Source organism: Marmota flaviventris, chromosome 10 (genome assembly GCF_047511675.1).
Source record: "Marmota flaviventris isolate mMarFla1 chromosome 10, mMarFla1.hap1, whole genome shotgun sequence".
Taxonomy (NCBI): domain Eukaryota; kingdom Metazoa; phylum Chordata; class Mammalia; order Rodentia; family Sciuridae; genus Marmota; species Marmota flaviventris.
The window spans coordinates 23,326,861-23,345,782 of record NC_092507.1 but is presented as its reverse complement, the minus strand read 5'-3'; the positions used below and the strand labels follow the sequence as shown (position 1 = coordinate 23,345,782).

Below are 18,922 nucleotides of genomic sequence, written 5' to 3'. Positions count from 1 at the left end.
GCAGTCTGGGAACAGCATCAGCTGAGTCCTGTCCCCAGGTTCCAATCCCACCTGCCCCGCAATCTACTCGGGCTGGGTCTTTCCCCCTGCACTCCTGTCTGTCCCTCACCTCCACTCCCTGGTCTGAGGCTGTGTTAGTCATCTTCCCGTTACTGTAACACATACCTGAGATGATAATTGTATAAAGAGGGAAGGCTTATTTTGGCTCACAGTTTTAGAGTTTTGGGGCACAGCACATCCTGGTGGGAGTGTGTGGTGGAGGAAGCCCAGGTGCCTCGTGTCCAAGAAGGAAACAGGAAGAGGAAGGAGCAGGAATCCCATCATCCCCAATTACTGAAGACCTCCTCCTATGCACACCTCTTAAAGTCCCAACAGCACCAAACCGAGTACTAAATTTTTAACACGTGGGCCTTTGGGGGACATTCTAGATCTAAACTTCAGCAGAGAGAGAGGCTTGGAGGAGCCCCTGTCTGCAGGCCGGGAGAACTTGGTGGTGCTGCCAAGGCCTAGACCAGACACACAAATCCAGGCCACCTGGAGCTCGGCCGAGGCAGCAGCAGGCTCCTGGAGCACCTGCTGTTCTCCTGGCTGCAGGGGCAATGGGAGGAGGGTCTGTTGGGTATAGGCCCCTGCCCCAGGCCCTTTGGGTCTCAGGGGATTGGCATTCTGACCTGTGCCTCCAGGTCATGGCCCATTACTGCTCTGGGAGAGACTGGGTCCTGGGCCCAGCCTCAGGCCCAGTGTGAGTTGCAGGTGCAGGGGAGAGTTGAATCAGCCCCTGAAGGGAGAAGGCCTCAGCTTCAGGCTCACTGGACCCTGTGCTCTTTGACAAGTCATTTCCTTCTGTGGTCCTCAGTTTCCACATCTCTCAGCAGAGATGAGAGTCCCTTCGTCCCACCAAGAGGCTTAAAGGGGATAGATGCGGGCAGGATTTGACACAGGCACCTCCCCACACCTCCTTAATTTGGGCAACCACTCTCCTCCAACCTCCCTGTCTGGCTGAGGTGAGAGGTGGACGAGATGATTGTGAGGCTCTGGGTGAGTCTTGGGCGGCCTTCTGAGCTTCAGTTTCTTTATCTGTAAAATGGTGGTGTGGGGCAGGGGGCAGGATATGATGCTCTCTGCATTGCCCGCCATTGGCTCCAGGCCCTCAGGCCGAGGACCAGCAAGGCTGCCCTCTCTGTGCCACTGTGGCAGGACCAAGCTGGCTTCTGCTGAGCCCCTGCCACTGCCTCCGTGTTCCAGGTGAGGAGCCGGAAGAGGAACCGAAGGTGAAAACCCAGTGGCCAAGGTCTGCAGATGAGCCTGGGCTATACATGGCGCAGACAGGTAACTCGGGCCCGCCTCCCTTGCTCCTTGGCGGGGGCCCGACTGTGTGGCGTCTGGTGGCATGTGTGCTTGGCGTGTGCCCGTCTGTGTCTATGTCCTGGAGCTCAGTCGCGTCTCTGCCATGTGAGGCCTGTGGGCAGAGCTGGGTTGCCTTCCAAAGAGCCTGCTACTTGGGGTCAGGGTAGGAAGGTCCCTCTGATGCCTGCCCCCATCTTGCTGGTAGTCCCCCAATCCCGTGAAACTGAGTGCCTGGGAGGTACCCCCTGCCGCCGACGCTGTCCCTTTCTCGTAGGCGACCCAGCGGCTGAGGAGTGGTCCCCGTGGAGCGTGTGTTCCCTGACGTGTGGGCAGGGTCTGCAGGTGCGGACCCGCTCCTGCGTGTCCTCCCCCTATGGGACCCTGTGCAGCGGGCCCCTGCGGGAGACCCGGCCCTGCAACAATTCAGCCACCTGCCCAGGTAGGCCCATCCCCCTCCCTTACCCATCTGCCTGCAGGGTTAGGTCCTGCCTGGGACTCAGGCACATGAATCTTCCAAAAATGCTTGATTGCCCCCTCATTCCATTCAACTAACTTGCCTGTCCCTACACTATGCCTTAGGCCCCACATGCTATGCCAGTCCAGTGCAGGGCACTGGGGTCACAGCAGAATCCCACCACACCTGGCTGGGCTCAGTTCTGGGCACCTCCCTCCCCTGATGCCTGCATCCTGGTAGGCAAGGCTCATCCTCACCTGCACTGCCCCCTGTGTCTCCCCAGTCCTGGCCTCGCAGCACCCCCTATACTTACCACCTCCCTGCATTTGCTTATTCAGCCCATCCTGCAGGGACTAAGATGAATGCTACTTTTACTTTAAAATGATTCCTCTCTGACTGGTCCCTTCTCTCTGGACTCTGCATCCCACTCCCCAGAGAGGTTTCATAGACCCTTAAGCCTTCTTCCATTCAGCATGTAGTTGTTGAGGAAATGCATGTGCCTGCCTGGGACAGGTGGTGACTGTGAGGGGCAGAGCCCGATAGTCCTGCTCCTTGCTTCCTGATGGAGAGAAGTGGTGCCTGGCTGTGATTTAGAGTAGGGCTTATTTGGGGAGGGCTCCTGGTACTGGGGTGTGGCAGGTGCTTGCAAAGGTCTGGGGCAAAGCTGTGTCTAGCGTGTGAGCTCTGTGTCAGTGTCCTTGTAGAGGTTAATGTCTATTTGTGTGTCCATGAGGTTGGGGCTGGGAAGGGCACTTCTGTTGCCCCAGGCCTGCCATGTTGGATTCAGGCTGTGATCTGGGGGTGGGGAGGCCCGATGGAGTGGATCTTGGGTCCCTTCCTGAGTTTTCCTGAACTCATGGTTCTTGGGTTGGTCCTGCAAGTGTGTACTGGGGCCGTCCTGTGTGAGTTGGGACCAGAAGCCTGTGTTCCCTCAAAGGGCGGAGTCCTGGGGCCCTGAGAGCATACCCTGGCAACAAAACCCAGGGCAGAGCCAATAAGGAGCTGCCGCTGAGTTGTGGAGCTCCTGATTGGTGGGCGGATGGGCAGGCGCTGGCAGTGGGCGGGGCCAAGGTGCGGCCCAGCCACCAGCCACGTGCTTCCTTGCAGTGCACGGCGTGTGGGAGGAGTGGGGGTCCTGGAGCCTGTGCTCCCGCAGCTGCGGGCGGGGGTCCCGGAGCCGGATGCGGACCTGCGTGCCCCCCCAGCACGGCGGCAAGGCCTGCGAGGGTCCCGAGCTGCAGACTAAGCTCTGCAGTATGGCCGCCTGCCCGGGTCAGTAGCACCCAGGGGCTTCTAGGCAGGCACTGCCCATCCTGGGGGCGGTGGTGGTGGTGGTGGTGGTGGTGGGGACCCAGGGGAGGCAGTCAGGACCAACACTCTGCGCCTGGGGGTCCTACGAACGTGACCAAGCATGAGGAGGCTGGAGAAGTATGCCTGCCAGTGTGGGAGGTGAGCCCCAGTTCTGACTTGGGGTTGGCAGTGTGACCCTATCAAAAGGGAGCTGCTAGCCTCTTCCTCTAAGTCCTGGGCTGCCCTTGTTGACAATAGCACTTTGGTGCCCGTGGCCCGCAGGAATGGGAGAGGACAGACACTAAACTGGGCTTAAGTGTGGGCAGAGATCAGAAGGCACCCATGCCCTCAGCAGCCCATGCCCTCAGCCAGAAGAGCACTCACACTTGGGTGCTGAGTGGAGAGGTGTCCTATGTTCCTGGAGCTTGTGACAGGCAGGCAGGTGAGGCCCAAGCACCACCTGCTCACTGCAGTCCCCTTCACACACCCTGCTCTAGTGGGTCTGGCCTGGCACAGGTCTGAGTGCCTAGCAGGCTCTGCAGTTTCCCAGTGGTACCCTGTCCTCACCAGCCCGCCCATGCTCTGCTCAACGGCCACCCCTGCTTGTGTCTCCCCATGCAGTGGAAGGCCAGTGGCTAGAATGGGGTCCCTGGGGCCCATGCTCCTCGTCCTGTGCCAATGGGACCCAGCAGCGTAGCCGGAAGTGCAGCGTGGCAGGCCCTGCCTGGGCTACATGCACGGGTGCCCTCACGGACACCCGAGAGTGCAGCAACCTTCAGTGTCCGGGTGAGTGGTCAGCATGAGGGTGTCAGGTGGCAGCTCTGTCCCTGGGGGCTCCTGCAGATTTTCACACTCCCCCTTTCCCACAGCCTCTGATGGCAAGTGGGGGCCATGGAATGCGTGGAGCCTATGCTCCAAGACGTGTGACACAGGCTGGCAGCGGCGCTTCCGCATGTGCCAGGCCACGGGCTCACAGGGCTATCCCTGTGAGGGCACTGGAGAGGAGGTGAAGCCCTGCAGTGAGAAGAAATGTCCAGGTACCACTGCCTGCACAGCCCTGGGAACCTGGGGGCACGTGTGTGAGCCTGGCTGAGCCCCCCACTGTACCCACAGCCTTCCATGAGATGTGCAGGGATGAGTATGTGATGCTGATGACGTGGAAGAAGGCAGCAGCTGGCGAGATCATCTACAACAAGTGTCCCCCCAATGCCTCTGGTAAGGGGGGCAGCTCTCCTTGCAGACCACCCCCCACCCTTCTTGCTACCCACTTCTGGGCCCCCAGCCCCCATCCTAAGGTATGAAGGGAGTGGGTGAGACTTGGCCCTCATCCTCAGCCCTCTGTCTTGTCCCCCTGCAGGGTCTGCCAGCCGCCGCTGTCTCCTCAGTGCCCAGGGTGTGGCATACTGGGGACTGCCCAGCTTTGCTCGCTGCATCTCTCATGAATACCGCTACCTGTATCTGTCAGTGAGTGTGCCCTGATGGGTCCGGGTGCCAAACATCTGTCCCAGACCCTGGTAGGGAGTGGAGGGAGCTTGAGGCTCACTCATTCCACACGCCTTGGAGTATGCTGTGCCCACTCTGCCTGGCTACGCCTCTCCTTGTCTGGCAAACTCCCAACTCAGACCTCAGTGCCTAACTCTCCCTTAGGATGCTCGTCTAAGTGTCTGTGTACTCCACTAGACTTGAAGGCAGGGGTGAAGTTGAGTTTTTGTGTGTGTCCCCAGTGCCCAACCCAGGGCCTGCCGTGGTTAAGGGTGGTATCAGTGAATGTGACCTGTGTGTACGTGTTTCTGGCTGTTTCGGGTATTGGTTGTGTGTGTGTTTTAAGGATCATGGGTGACAGCACACGCATTGCACTTCAGGATACATGTGACCCCTTTGCCGTGGAAGGTGCCCTGCCCCGTACTGGCTTGTCAGCTTTTATACACACATCTGAGCACTTTCCTTCTCCAGTTGTTTCTACTACAGTCTTTTTAAAGTGTCTTGGGGATTCTCACTCTCTGGGTCTCTTTCTTGGACTCTGTCTCCACTGGGAGCCCCTTTGAGCCTCTCTGTCTGACCCCACATGCCTCCTCTCCTGGATGCAGGCAGTGGGTGTATGGGAATGGGATAGGCCAGCGTCTAGTCCCGGCTCCCAGTGCTCCAGTGACAGGGGCTTTCATGTCCCCTGCAGCTTCGAGAGCACCTGGCCAAGGGGCAGCGCATGCTGGCAGGTGAGGGCATGTCACAGGTGGTGCGCAGCTTACAGGAGCTCCTGGCCCGGCGCACCTACTATAGCGGGGACCTGCTCTTCTCCGTGGACATTCTGAGGAATGTCACTGACACCTTCAAGAGGGCCACCTATGTGCCCTCAGCTGATGATGTGCAGGTACCACCCTGTACCCCTGAGGGAGGAGGGCTGGGGATGGAGAAGCCCCAAACAGAAGCGGGAGTCAGTACCTTGGCAGGTCTCAAGTGTGGCTGTACTGGGAAGCCCCTGTTCCCCAGGGCCGGGATTCCTGACCCTCATTGTTCTTTCCCCAGCGCTTCTTCCAAGTGGTGAGCTTCATGGTGGATGCAGAGAATAAGGACAAGTGGGACGATGCTCAGCAGGTGAGGGCCCGGCTTCCCGGCTCCCCCCATCAGGTCCAGTCGCCACCTTGGACCTTTACACCTTCAGTGCTCTTCTGTCTCCAGGTGTCCCCTGGCTCTGTGCACTTGCTCCGTGTTGTGGAGGACTTCATTCACCTGGTGGGCGATGCCCTCAAGGCTTTCCAAAGCTCTCTGATTGTCACGGACAATCTGGGTACAAGGAGGCAGGCCGGGGAGGGGCTGCTGGGTGTGATAGAATCCAGACCACTGTGGCTGGGAAGGGTTCCCAGGGGCTCTTCCCTTTTTCCTCTTGTTTCTGGGCCCCATCTTGCCCCCGTTTAATCCCATGCTTGTGTCTTTCTCTCTACATTTCTTCCTCTCTCCATCTCCATGTTGTCTGTACCAACCTCCGTGTCTGCATCTGCCTTCCCTGGAGTGTGTCTTCCCCATGTCTGCCTCTTCCCCTGGGTCTCTCTGTTCTATCTCTGATGCTGTCTGCCCACCCTCATCCCCCTGCAGTGATCAGCATTCAGCGAGAGCCTGTCTCTGCTGTGTCCAGCGACATCACATTTCCCATGCGGGGCCGACGGGGCATGAAGGACTGGGTACGGCACTCAGAGGACCGCCTCTTCCTGCCCAAGGAGGTGCTCAGCCTCTCCACCCCAGGGAAGCCAGCCGCACCTGGGGCAGCAGGCAGTAGCCCTAGCAGGGGGAGAGGCCCAGGAACAGTGCCCCCAGGCCCAGGCCACTCCCACCAGCGCCTCCTCCCAGCAGACCCTGAAGAATCCTCCTCTTACTTTGTGATCGGTGCTGTGCTCTACCGCACCCTTGGCCTCATCCTGCCACCCCCCAGGTGAGTCCACCTGAGCAGAGAGATCTGCCTGTAGTCCTATGCTCTCAGGAACCCCTTGCTTGGCTCTGTTTCTCAAAAACATCCAGAGGCTTGGCAGACCCCCAGCTCCAGACCTCACCCCAAATCCTGGGCCCACTGAGCCTCAGGGCTTTCCCTGGTAACCCCTACCCCATCCAAGGCAGCTTCAGAGTTTCTGACTGGGTCTGGGCACCTGCTGGCAGGAGCTGACCTCAGTGCCTGTCCCCCAGGCCTCCACTAGCTGTCACCTCCAGGGTGATGACAGTGACTGTGCGGCCTCCCACCCAACCTCCAGCTGAGCCCCTCATCACAGTGGAGCTCTCCTACATCATCAATGTGAGTAGGGGCCCCAGCAGGGGCCTCAGGTATCCTCCATCACGGGTGGCCAGAGGCCTGTCTGATGGGGAGGTGGTCTGTCCCCAGTGACAGGGAGAACCTCTGCCCTGGGTGGATGGCAGCTGCCACGGCAGGATGGTCAGGGGTGGGAGCTTCCCACCCTGGACTGCATGCATGTCTTCTGCTCCCCAGGGCACCACGGATCCCCATTGCGCCAGCTGGGACTACTCCAAAGTGTGAGTTGGGTGGCAGTCCTGGGTAAGGAAGGGTGCGGCCCCAGAACCCCTCTTCAGAAAGGGTCTCCTGCCTGGAAGGCAAGAAGGTTCCTTGTGCCATCCTTGGTCTGAGGGGTCAAGAGCATATTCTGGGACTCCCTGCTGTCACCTCATGGATGTAGTCTTGCCCTGGATTTCACCTGTCCCTGGGCTATGGCCAGCACTGGGGGCAGGGCTGTGGAGCTGGGCCCAGGGCTCACGCCACCTCTCCCCCACCCAAGAGATGCCAGCTCAGGGGACTGGGACACTGAGAGCTGCCAGACCTTGGAGACCCAGGCAGCCCACACCCGATGTCAGTGTCAGCACCCGTCCACCTTTGCTGTCCTGGCCCAGCCACCCAAGGACCTGGTGAGTGGGGTGGGGGAGAGGTGCCTGGGCTGGGCAGAGGAGGATGGCCCTGGGCTGCCAGGGGCTCTCTGTGACAGTGCTTGTCAGGAGCTTGGATGATCCTGAATGTGCCTCTGTGCAGGTGCACTTGTGGGATTGCTCACAGAATCCTGTGCCCCTGGGATAGTGCTCAGCCATGACACCTGCCTGGGGGTGTGGCCACGGGCGCCGTGTGTGTGTGTGTGTGTGTGTGTGTGTGTGTGTGTGTGTGTGTGTGCGCGCGCGCGCGCGTCTGGTTATATGTGGAAGAACATGGGTGACTGAGTGTAAACGTGTCTGCGTGTGGGACTGAGTTTGGACTGTGCACATGTGAGAACAACAGTTAGAACCCGCCTGCACGTGGGTGTGCCAATCTGCACTAGACAGCAAGGCCAGGCACCCCGCTGCTGCCCTCTCTCAGCAACTCATCTCCCACAGACCCTGGAACTGGCGGGGGCCCCTTCAGTCCCCCTGGTGATCGGCTGCGCCGTGTCCTGCATGGCCCTGCTCACGCTGCTGGCCATCTATGCCGCCTTCTGGAGGTAGGTTGAATGTTGTGGGGGGGGGTGGCCAGCCACCCGGCTCGGGCAGGCAGCCAGCGTCTCTGCCTCTGCCCACTGTGCCCTGTCAGGTTCATCAAATCTGAACGCTCCATCATCTTGCTGAACTTCTGTCTGTCCATCCTGGCTTCCAACATTCTGATCCTCGTGGGCCAGTCCCGGGTGCTGAGCAAGGCAGGTGCAGGCTCCAGGGGGTGCAGGGGTGGGTGTCTGCCGGGAATGGGAGGGGGCATGGGGGTGGAGAGCGTCTGCAGGGGAGGGGGAGTGTGTTCCTGTGGATATCCGTCAGGGACCAATACGGGTACAATGCAGCTGGGTGTTGGGGTGGGTGTGTGTGTGTGAAGTGGTGTATGAGCATACGTGAGGGTGCTGGGGGTGTGTGTGTACTCAGTGATGAGTGTTTATGTACATCAGTGAATGTGTGCGTGAGCTGAGTGCCTGGGTGCACGTGTTGGGCGGGTGGCATTGGGCCTCCTCCTGTCTGTGAGGCCTCTTTTGCCACCTACTTGTCGATGACCTGTGCTGACTGTCCCCCATGCCCTGTCCGCCTTCTCTGTACTGTGAGGGCCAGGCATGGGGCTTACTTGGCCTTGACATGGCAGGTGCTCTTGTCTGTCCCCAACCCTGTCAGCCCAGTCTATGCGGGGGTGGCCTGCCCGCCCGCCTTCCCGGATGCCGAGTGCTGTGTGCATGTCACCAGGCCTGTGTCGTGCTGTGTGTGGGTGCAGGAAGGCGGGGGTGCCTGGCAGGGCTCTGTGGGAGGCGGGGCTCAGGTGGGCGGCTGGCCGCTGCAGCCCAGCACAGTGTGGGGAGCCTGGCCCCTCCCGCCCTGGCTGCTGCTCAGGGCCACTCCCTCCTGTTCCCTCTCCCTGCAGGGCGTGTGTACCATGACTGCTGCCTTCCTGCACTTCTTCTTTCTGTCCTCCTTTTGCTGGGTGCTTACTGAGGCCTGGCAGTCCTACCTGGCTGTCATCGGGCGGATGCGCACCCGCCTCGTTCGCAAGCGCTTCCTCTGCCTGGGCTGGGGTGAGCAGGGCCAGTGCTAGACTCTGCTGGAGGGCACTGGGGGCAGGGGAAACAGAGAGGCTCAGCTCTGACCCAGCCCTCTGAGCACCCAGGTCAGCTGGGCCCTGAGCCCCAGCAGCCATCTCACTGCTGTCCTTCGCTCCCCCAGGTCTGCCTGCCCTGGTGGTGGCCGTGTCTGTGGGCTTCACCCGCACCAAGGGATACGGTACATCCAGCTAGTACGTGGGCCTCCCATGGCAGCTTGGGGTGTCGGTGGGTCTTTTGGGGAACAGCCCTGGGCATTAGGCCTTCTCAGGCTGAGACTGTGGCTCGTACCTGTTGTGGGTCTTTGGGCAAATTCTTTCCTATCTCTGAGCTTCAGTGCCCCCGACTATAACAGGACTTGCTGGGCTTGGACAGTCTCTCAGAACTCTTGAGCTCAGGGGTCAGCCTTTGTTCATTCCTATGGTAGCCCCAGGGGCTAGGCCTAATGTCCTTGACCTTTGTTGGAAGGGAAGTGGCTCATCTCCCGCTGTCTAGGGCTCAGTCTCCACTGGTGATGTGGGCATAGCAGCCAGGGGGGTTGGGGGTACTAGGGACAGTGATGGTGGCGAGGGAGCTGTGAGTGTCTGATGCCCTGTTCTTCCCCGTCCCAGCTGCTGGCTCTCCCTGGAGGGTGGCCTGCTATACGCCTTTGTTGGTCCAGCAGCTGTCATTGTCCTGGTATGTGTCCCTTTCGTTGTCCTGGGAGGGATGTGGCCCCAGAGGGTCATCTTGTCACCTGTGCCACCTCCCTGCCCACCGGCTCCCACCAGGGTGCTTCCCTGCCCAGAGGGCAGCTGGTGACCCTGTCTTCCCTGCCCACTCGACTGGGCCCCAGGTGAACATGCTTATCGGGATCATCGTCTTCAACAAGCTCATGGCACGTGATGGCATCTCGGACAAATCCAAGAAGCAGAGGGCCGGGTAAGGGGAGGGTCTCTGCGACTTGGCCTTCCTGGAAAATGTGCAGGGAGGGAGGGCTGAGGGCACTCTTGGAGGTTCAGGGCTTCAGGGTGCCAACTGGGACTCCCCAACCTTGGTGCATCAAGGGTGCAGGCAAGGTGGGCCCCGGAGTGCTCAGCTGCAGCCCCTCGCCCACCCTAACCCAGCTCTCTCTCTCTCGTCTGCCCTCCCTCCCCACCCCTCTCGGGGCTCATTTTGCCCCTATCTCCCGGCTTCCCGTGTGTTTCCCCCTTCTCCCATGTCTGTGCCGCCCCCGAGGTCGGAGCGGTGCCCCTGGGCCAGCCTGCTCCTCCCCTGCTCAGCGTGTGGAGCGGTCCCCAGCCCCCTGCTCAGCTCAGCCTCGGCCAGGAACGCCATGTTAGTCGTGCCCCCTGGGGGGCGGTTGGGGTGGGTTGGGGCAAAGGAATGGGGGGGGCAGTGCCCATGGTCGGGGGGAGGAGGGACTGTCAGCCCAGTGCCCTGGAGAGCTTGCCCTGCCCGCCAGCCGCCACTCAGTCTCTAGGGCTTGGGATAGGTGGCAGAGGATGATGGGGAGTGACTGTCCTCCCCCAAGGTGCTGGGTTCATTCGCCCACCCTTCCCTCTCACCCCTCCCCCAGTTCTCTCTAGGCCCAGCCATAGACTCCTCCTCCTCACACCGCCAACCTCCAAAAGCTCAGAGAGTCTTGGGCCCTTAGAATTTTTGAGCTATAGAACCTTGGAATTAGAATGATAGAATCTTAGAATAAGACAATCAGAAGCTAAGAATTAGAATGAGTGAATCATAGTCTTATCATCTGTCATAGAATCTGAGACTTAGAATTCCAGAGGCATTGAAATCTCACAATCAGAGACAGAATCATGGAGGTGGACAATTATTTCACCCAGGACACCCCGCCCCCCGGCCCCCCGCCCCAAGCAGCTGAGAATCCTAAAATCCTGGCTCCATAGGAGTGAATCTGCTAGAACCTCAGGGTCAGCCTCCCACCTGGGGCTGGAAATCCAGCTGAGCCTCCCTGACCTGTGAGGTCCAGCTTTATCTCGCACACCCCCAGACGCCCCTGGAGGTGGCTAGTGCCATCATTGTGAAGCTCTGAGGATCAGAGAGCTCCCTCTTCCTTGGGATGCCATCTGCCTCTGCCCAAGTCTGCTGAGCCAGCAGTTAGAAGCTTGGCCTTCAGAGTCGGCCAAGCTGGATTTGTGTCCCAGCTCTCCTCTCTGCCCAGCTGGGTGCACTCCAGTCTCCTCATCTGTGAATTGGGATACTAGCCCCCAGTTTTGTTTATTGGAGTTGTTTTGATCACAATTTGAAATAATGTATGTAAAGTGTTCAGTGCAGGGCCTGGCAGAGAATTGATGGTTAATCAATGGTAGCTCTTATTACTGTGATTAGACACTCTTGATCTTGGCTTCGCCTCCGGGGGCGACAGAGACCACAGTGCCCACCCCCTGCTGGGCTGAATAGCCCTGAACCACTCTTTCTAGGACAGGTCTTGGCCCCCTGCCCATATCTCTGCCTTGGCCTCTCTGGCTGTCTCTGCAGAATGGTGCCATACTCTGCCCTGTCTGGAGCTGTGCCTGACTCTCCGTGGGGGGTATTGTGGGTCGCCGTGGGCTGAGTGTGGTGGCCCACCCAGTAGGGCACGGCCGCCCTTCTCTCCGTAGTGGGCTGTAGCAGGTGTGGAGGGCAGACCTGAAGGCCAGGGCCCACCTGCCTTTTTTCTCTGCCTTCCCCAGGCAATGAGGCTGGGGAGTTGGAGATTTGGCCCTGACCCCAGCTTTCACCCCCAGCACCAGCTAGGATCCTAGGACTCTGAGCAGCCACTGGGAGCCTGGCAGCTCCTCTGTGGGGAGCTGGGGGAGAGCCTCTGCCTCACAGTTCTGGCCCCATCTCCTCCCCAAGGATTTGTGCTCTGGCGTCCCCCCATGCTCTGCCTGTTTAATCTTTCTGTCTGGTGTGTCTGTCTGTCTCGTGCTCTCTCACTGTGGCTGTCTCTCCTGGTCTTTCTTCCTCTTCTCCTCTCCTCAGCCTACCCAGCTGGACTCTGGGGATGTGGCCGGGCCCTGTGTATTTTAAAACTCCAGTTGCTTCTGTGCGTTGGTTCTGAATCTCCCTGTGCCTGCTTCTGTCTGCCTCAGCCTCTCTCCCCTGTCCCCTTTCCCTTCCTCAGTCTCTGTCCCCTGACACTGCCTCTGCCTCAGTCCCAGTGTGTCTGTGTGTCTGTCCCTCCCCACTCTCCTGTTCCCGCTCTGGCCTGCAGTTCTCTGTTCTGTCTCTCTGGCTCCAGCTCCTCAGCCCCTCTCTTCTTGGGCAAACTATTGAGGTCCTAGAGTTTGAGACCCTGTGGGTCCCTGAGCCCAGTGGAGGCCTAGGCTTCTACCACCTGTCCCCTGGAGTGTCACTCTGACAGACTGTCTGCCACTGTCCCCTCAGGGCCTCGCTCTGGAGCTCTTGCGTGGTGCTGCCCCTCCTGGCACTCACCTGGATGTCTGCTGTCCTGGCCATGACAGACCGCCGCTCGGTCCTCTTTCAGGCGCTCTTTGCCGTCTTCAACTCCGCGCAGGGCTTCGTCATCACTGCTGTGCACTGCTTCCTGCGCCGAGAGGTGGGCTGAACCTCCCACCCTGTCCAACCGCCATGCCGGGCTCTGGCTTCTCCCTGCTGTGCAGGCCAGGGGAATTGGGGACAGCCCCTTGGGGGTAACTCTTGGTGTGGATGCTGTTAGCCTGGGCATCCCTGTCTTTAAGCCTCCTGGCCAACTTCTCCCCTCTGGCCCAGGCGAGGTGTCTTCACCTTCCCCGAGGCCAGATGCGCATCTTCCCTTTCACGCCTGCCTAGGTGCCTGGGGTGGGAGGCACAGCCAGTGGTTGTCAGGGCCCTGTGGCAGGCCCAGCAGGTGCCCTCTGCCCTCAGGTTCAGGATGTGGTGAAGTGCCAGATGGGCGTGTGTCGGGCCGATGAGAGTGAAGACTCCCCTGACTCGTGTAAGAATGGGCAGCTGCAGATCCTGGTGAGTGAGGAGGCCTGAGCGTTCTCCCTCCTCGTCCTCCTGCCCTGAACTACTTGGTTTCCCTGTCCACGACAAGGAGTGGGCAGAGGCTGGGTTTAAGTCAGGCTCAACCACTGATAGTGGGGTGGCATTGGACGAGTTCTTCCTCCTTTTGGTTTCCCACCAGTCCCGTGGGGCTCTGTTGGGCAGTACAGAGGGGGCGGGGCAGTGCCTCTGGCACACAGAAGCAGAGCTGGGCAGGGAGGGGCCTGGGTCCCCTCCCACCTGATGCACCTATCCTCTCTCTGCCCACCGGCTCTTTCCCTCTCGGCCTATAGTCAGACTTTGAAAAGGACGTGGATCTGGCTTGTCAAACAGGTGAGTCTGCTGGGCTAGGGCTGAGGACGGCCCCAGGGATGGGCATAAAGGGGGACCCCACTTCCTGTCTGGGAGGCCCTGATGGGGGCCTGGCTGCTAGAGTCCAAGTTAGGCATCAGACAGCTCTAAGTTGGATTCAAGTTTGTGATTGCCACGTATTGTATGCCTTTGGGTCAACATCTTCCCTCTCTGGGCCTCCCCTGGCATCTCTGCACAGGAGACAATGCTGCCTCCCAGGGAAGCCCCAGGACTTGGGGCCTGGTGGCTCAGGGGACATGTGTGCCAGCAGGAGCCTGGGCACATACTGGCTGTTACTTTATTATATCACTTCCATGATTCTTACTGGAACTTTTTTTATTCCTGGTTCCTGGGGAGATGCTGCCCAGGACACAGGGAAAAGCAAGGCTCTGTGACAGACCTGGGGCTGTGGGGTAGAGGTCAGGACATGTGCAGAGCACCGAGGGGCTGGACCTTGGCTTTGTTTCTTGCCCTGCCTCCCTGTAGGCCTCTGAGCCAGTTGTCTTCTCATCCCCTCTGGGGACAGCTTCCTTCCCTGTCCAAGCTTAGGGGCTTGGTACCTGCCCAGCTGGGGCAAGAGCCTCTGGGGCTCCTCCTTCTCACGACTCACCCCTTCCTCCCACTCCTGCCCCCAGTTCTGTTCAAGGAGGTCAACACTTGCAACCCATCTACCATCACGGGCACACTATCCCGCCTGTCCCTGGATGAGGACGAGGAGCCCAAGTCCTGCCTCGTGGGTCCTGAGGGCGGCCTCAGCTTCTCACCACTGCCTGGGAACATCCTGGTGCCCATGGCAGCCTCACCAGGGCTGGGGGAGCCGCCGCCCCCACAGGAGGCGAACCCTGTGTACATGTGTGGGGAGGGCGGTCTGCGGCAGCTGGACCTTACGTGGCTGCGGCCCGCAGAGCCAGGCTCCGAGGGGGACTACATGGTGCTGCCCCGGCGGACTTTGAGCCTGCAGCCTGGTGGTGGGGGCGGAGGGGGTGAGGATGCCCCCAGGGCCCGGCCTGAGGGGACCCCCCGGCGGGCTGCCAAGACACTGGCCCACACTGAAGGCTACCCCAGCTTTCTGCCTGTGGACCACTCGGGCCTGGGGCTGGGCCCTGCCTACGGGTCTCTACAGAACCCCTATGGGATGACCTTCCAACCACCACCTCCAACACCCAGCGCCCGACAAGTGCCCGAGCCAGGGGAGCGCAGCCGGACCATGCCCCGCACAGTGCCCGGCTCCACCATGAAGCTGGGTTCCCTGGAGGTGAGGAGCTGTAGGGAAGGGGGAGAGGGGTCTGCCCACTGTGTGCCTGAGGCCAGGCCTAAGTCACAGGCTGCAGTCAGGAAGGGGCATTCCCCTCCCCAGAGCAGTACCTACAGCTGGTCTTTGTGCATTTCTTCCTCCATCTGGCCTCAGGCAGCTCCAGGGAAATCCTGGTGTCTGAATTCTTCCGATGGCAGTGGACTTCGTGCACTAAGGGCACACATCCGGAGTCACTCACTTTTGCTCTAGTACCTACTGGTTAGGATGAGTCCTCCTTCAAGGAGACTGGCTAGGGCCAGGGGCTGTGTTGTTAGGGAAGCTGCATAGTAGGGCTGAGCCTGGGCCTCCACGTCACGTGGATTCTTGTTCCAGTTCGCGGTCTGCTGATCAGCAATGAGAAACTGAGCACATGGCTTAATCTCCCCGTGCCTCTGTTTTCTGTGTGTGAAGTGGGGGTAACATTTGCGTCTCTTGGTAGAATAGTTTGGTGGATTGAGTGATGTAAGGCATTTATTTCTGTGTGGAGCAGTAGAAAGTGCCAGAAAATGCTGTTATCATCCCTGAAATCAGCCCCAGGCACTGCCCATGGCCTATGACAAGGGACCCTCTGTTCCCCTCGGTAATCCAGCCAGATATTTCCGTTTGATGGTCCTCCTTTCCTGCAGAGTTTCTGGGACAAGCAATTGCTAGAACTCTAGAATATTCTAGAACTTGTTGGGAGAATGAGAGGATGTAGATAAGGAAAGGGCCTAGAGTCACAGCACAGACGTGATTGACTGCTCACGTTTGGCCTCAGAAATCGCTCCCAGTGCTCTGCACAAAGGGAATTAAGTTAGTGACTAGAGGGGGCTTCAAGTTTAGCTTTTTCCTAAAATGTTTCTTGAACATTTGGTGCCTGCTCCTGCCACAGATGGAAAAAAAAAAAAAAAAAAAGGAAAAAGGGAAGGCCTAACTAAGAAAATGTGACAGTGACGTTAGAGAGGGTTGCACTTAGCATTGTGGCAGGTTTGCTCTGTGGACACCTGCCCATGGTTGGGCCACTGTGGGAGGTAGGAATAAATGTGGTAGCAGTTGGAGGGGTCAGCGATGACGTACAGAATTGTGTGGGCAACTACTGCAGTGGGCGGCAGTGGAGGTGGCGTTGTGGGGCAGGGCAGAGAATTCCAAGCGTATTCCACTGGTCGCAGCTGTGTGTGCAGTGCCTCTGAGGCATCAGGGGTCAAGGAGAGGTATCCTGATGTCTCCAGAAGGAGCTGTGGCCAGGAAGGGAGGACACACCTGTGCACAGTAAAGGGCAGTAGAAGGTCCAGGGCAGAGGGCAGGCCTAATGGCAGAGAAACTAGGGTTGGGCGTGGAGGCAGAGCAGGCAGTGAAGAATGAAGATTGAGTGATGTCATGAGCCAGTGGTGGTGTGTCACAGATCAGGACTTGGGAGAGCTAGATCGTGGTTTAAGCCTCCCTGGGAGGGTCTTAAGGCAAGTGGCAAATCTCTTTCCCTCCCTGGGCCTCAATTTCCCTGTTGAACCTGAGAAAGTTGGCCTTGGTCTCATGAGTCCTCCCCGTGCCAATGTTCTAAGACACTCAGGTGTCCTCCTGACTGGCATTGAACGTTGTATAGCTTGTCAGGACCTTGAGGAGGTCTTGGGCATGAGGAGTCAGGGAGGCAGGGCCTGTTTGGGCAGGAAGAAGCAAGCCCAGATCAGAGGCAGGTTTTTGAAAGCCTGAATCCCTGTTTGCAGGATGAATACAGGGTTCCAGAGAGAGGGGAGCCTATGCCTTACAGAGGGAAAGGGGCAAGATGGGGCAGGAGGGGTGGGGCCTGGGGCACAGAGGACCAGTGTCGGCTCTGTGGGAGTCATCGTCCCTGTGGCATTGGAAATCTGCTGCATGTTGACCTGTGTGCTTGCCTCAGTGTGCTCCCTGGGAGCGTCTATCCACGTGTCCTAGCCTGTGCGTGCATGGCAGGCCTCAGCTCCTGTTCCCACAACCCCATGGGCTGCCCCATAAAGATTCCATCTTCTGGGCCTGGGTTGGGGAGGGTACTGCAGCCAGACCCCATGGACCAGGTTTCCTGTCCCTAAAGTCCTGCCTGCGGTAAAGAGGTCTGCTTTCCTTCATTGTCTCCCTGTTGCTCCCCACCAGCGAAAGAAGTTGCGGTATTCAGACCTGGACTTTGAGGTAAGTGCTGTGTGTGTGTTGGCAGGTGGGTCATCTGTCCCTAAAGGGTCCACTCTTAAAGTGGCCAAGCTCCTTTGAAAAGCCTGACTGCCCCCCCCACCCGAGGATGTCAAGCCTGTGGTTTCTGTGGGATCTTCCCACTATCCTCTCCTGCCCCAGCAGAGCTCTGAGGTAATGGAGAGCCAGCCTTGTCACAGAGGGGCCCAGAGTACTGAGTGGTCTGGGCAGGGGGGACCAAGGTGGGTCCCAGGGCAGCCCCAGGGGAGCATTCCCCTGACGCCCAACGGCTCCTAGAAGGTGATGCACACCCGGAAACGGCACTCGGAACTCTACCACGAGCTCAACCAGAAGTTCCACACTTTCGACCGCTACCGCAGCCAGTCCTCCGCCAAGGTGAGGGCTCCTCAGGGCCGGCACCTGACTCAAGCGCAGGACCTGACCTGGTGCCGTGGCCCAGGGCTCAGATCCCAGGGGCCCAGTGGCAGAAGGAGATCCAATAGGTGTGTCCTCTGGCAGGGTAGCCCGAAGGAACATAGGCAGCATAAGTCCCCCTGGGCTAGGGGTGGGGTAAGGCCAGCTGAGGGACTCCTGCCCTCCTGCCCTCCTTCGCTGCCTGGCAACCTCAGCTGGCTGCCCTGATGACCTGCCCATGGCATGAGCAAAAGTCCTGGAGCTATACAAGGGGTGGGAAGGCACCGTGGACAGTGACCATTGACAGGGTCCACCAGGATCAAGAGGGACACGAAGCAGATCAAGTACGTGCTTTTAGGGCGGTCTGAGCACAGGGGTCAGGAGCCCCAGCTCTGGAATCGGGCAAATCTACATTTGAACTCTCTTTGACACCTGATCACTCTGTCACTTTGGGCAGTACTGGCTGTCTCTGGGCCACCTCAGTTTATGCTGGGCACGGGGTGAGAAGGCCCTGGCCCATTGCCCTGGCTCTTCTGCTCCCTCCACAGGAAAAGCCCAGCCCCGGGGAGCGTCCCAGCCTGTCCCAACATCGGCGGCATCAGAGCTGGAGCACCTTCAAATCTATGACCCTGGGCTCGCTGCCTCCCAAGCCCCGAGAACGGCTGGCCCTGCACCGGGCAGCAGCCTGGGAGCCCACGGAACCTCCGGATGGTGACTTCCAGACAGAGGTGTGAGTGCCACTCCGGACTGCCCACTGCACAGAAATATATATCTCTCTATTTTCACACTCCGCTTTGGAACTACCCAGGAGCCAGCGCCCCCTCCCCCTCCCGAGGGCTGGGCAGGAGGCGCAGAGGACTCAGCTGGGCTGGGGGAGCCAGATATGGCGCAGCCTGGGGGCCAGGGCCCCTCCTTGTTTCTCAGAGGCCCCTCAGCCACCAGAGCCCCATCTTCGCCCCCGGCCTGTCTGTCCCTGTCCCGGGCTGGGGAGGGGGGAGGGGAACTTTGTTGAGAATAAACTTCAATCTGTGGACTTGTCTGCTAAGCTGTTTGCTGTCCCCCATCCCCACCCCCGGTGAAGGCCCAGCCCTGGCCCCCACTTTGTTCTTCCATCTCCTTGGTTTGCCTCACTTGGTCTTGGCAGATGGTATGGTGGGTGCAGGTCAGCCCTGGCTGGGCAGGCCTGGATGGCTCTGACGCTAGCTGCTCACAGCAACCTTGCCAGAAGATTGTAGGTTTTCCATTTTATGTAGAAAAATGATGCCAGAGATGGGAAGTGACTTGCTCAAGGCCACATTCAGAGGCAGAGCTGGGACTTCAGACCCAAGCACTCCAGCCAGGCTCCTTGGGACTTGACTTTCATGGCTGCAGGGTGGCCGCAGGGAGCCGGGTTGTGGTGGAGCCTCAGTGTCAGCCCAGGGCAGGGCTTGGGGTAGGTGGGGTTGAGGAGTCCGGCTGGCTTGGTGGCAGCAGGCGGGGGTCAGGGACTCAGTGCCAGGTTGCATTGTTTTCACAACTCAGCAAACACTTGCTTGATTCCTGGGCACCCAAGAACGGGCATAGGGTCAGCACGTGGACTCATCTTGCCATGCATGCTGGGGCTCCTCTGTCATCAGCACCTGGAGCGGGGCAGTT

At 59.3% G+C, this 18,922-nt stretch overlaps 1 protein-coding gene across 8 annotated transcripts in view; it reads left to right on the top strand.

Moving 5' to 3' along the window:
* Positions 1-18,324, top strand: part of Adgrb2 (adhesion G protein-coupled receptor B2) — a 35,517-nt gene extending 17,193 nt beyond the window's left edge. Inside the window, exons 3-30 of one of the 8 annotated variants that reach the window (XM_034636212.2) lie at positions 1,246-1,329; positions 1,622-1,786; positions 2,909-3,073; positions 3,713-3,877; positions 3,961-4,128; positions 4,205-4,306; positions 4,449-4,555; positions 5,265-5,459; positions 5,615-5,683; positions 5,768-5,876; positions 6,182-6,515; positions 6,764-6,869; positions 7,062-7,105; positions 7,366-7,492; positions 7,949-8,052; positions 8,142-8,244; positions 8,946-9,096; positions 9,245-9,314; positions 9,732-9,798; positions 9,956-10,041; positions 10,339-10,437; positions 12,493-12,664; positions 12,973-13,068; positions 13,386-13,425; positions 14,079-14,698; positions 16,841-16,876; positions 17,174-17,269; positions 17,836-18,324. In XM_034636212.2, coding sequence (XP_034492103.1) covers positions 1,246-1,329; positions 1,622-1,786; positions 2,909-3,073; positions 3,713-3,877; positions 3,961-4,128; positions 4,205-4,306; positions 4,449-4,555; positions 5,265-5,459; positions 5,615-5,683; positions 5,768-5,876; positions 6,182-6,515; positions 6,764-6,869; positions 7,062-7,105; positions 7,366-7,492; positions 7,949-8,052; positions 8,142-8,244; positions 8,946-9,096; positions 9,245-9,314; positions 9,732-9,798; positions 9,956-10,041; positions 10,339-10,437; positions 12,493-12,664; positions 12,973-13,068; positions 13,386-13,425; positions 14,079-14,698; positions 16,841-16,876; positions 17,174-17,269; positions 17,836-18,021 — 3,866 coding nt within the window. In that variant the 3' untranslated portion in view covers positions 18,022-18,324. Of the gene's footprint in view, positions 1-1,245; positions 1,330-1,621; positions 1,787-2,908; positions 3,074-3,712; positions 3,878-3,960; positions 4,129-4,204; positions 4,307-4,448; positions 4,556-5,264; positions 5,460-5,614; positions 5,684-5,767; positions 5,877-6,181; positions 6,516-6,763; positions 6,870-7,061; positions 7,106-7,365; positions 7,493-7,948; positions 8,053-8,141; positions 8,249-8,945; positions 9,097-9,244; positions 9,315-9,731; positions 9,799-9,955; positions 10,042-10,338; positions 10,438-12,492; positions 12,665-12,972; positions 13,069-13,385; positions 13,426-14,078; positions 14,699-16,840; positions 16,877-17,170; positions 17,270-17,835 lie in introns of all 8 variants that reach the window. The other 7 variants (XM_027937607.3, XM_071617586.1, XM_027937610.3 and 4 more) reach the window with 7 other exon arrangements.
* The last annotated feature ends 598 nt before the right edge of the window (positions 18,325-18,922 follow it).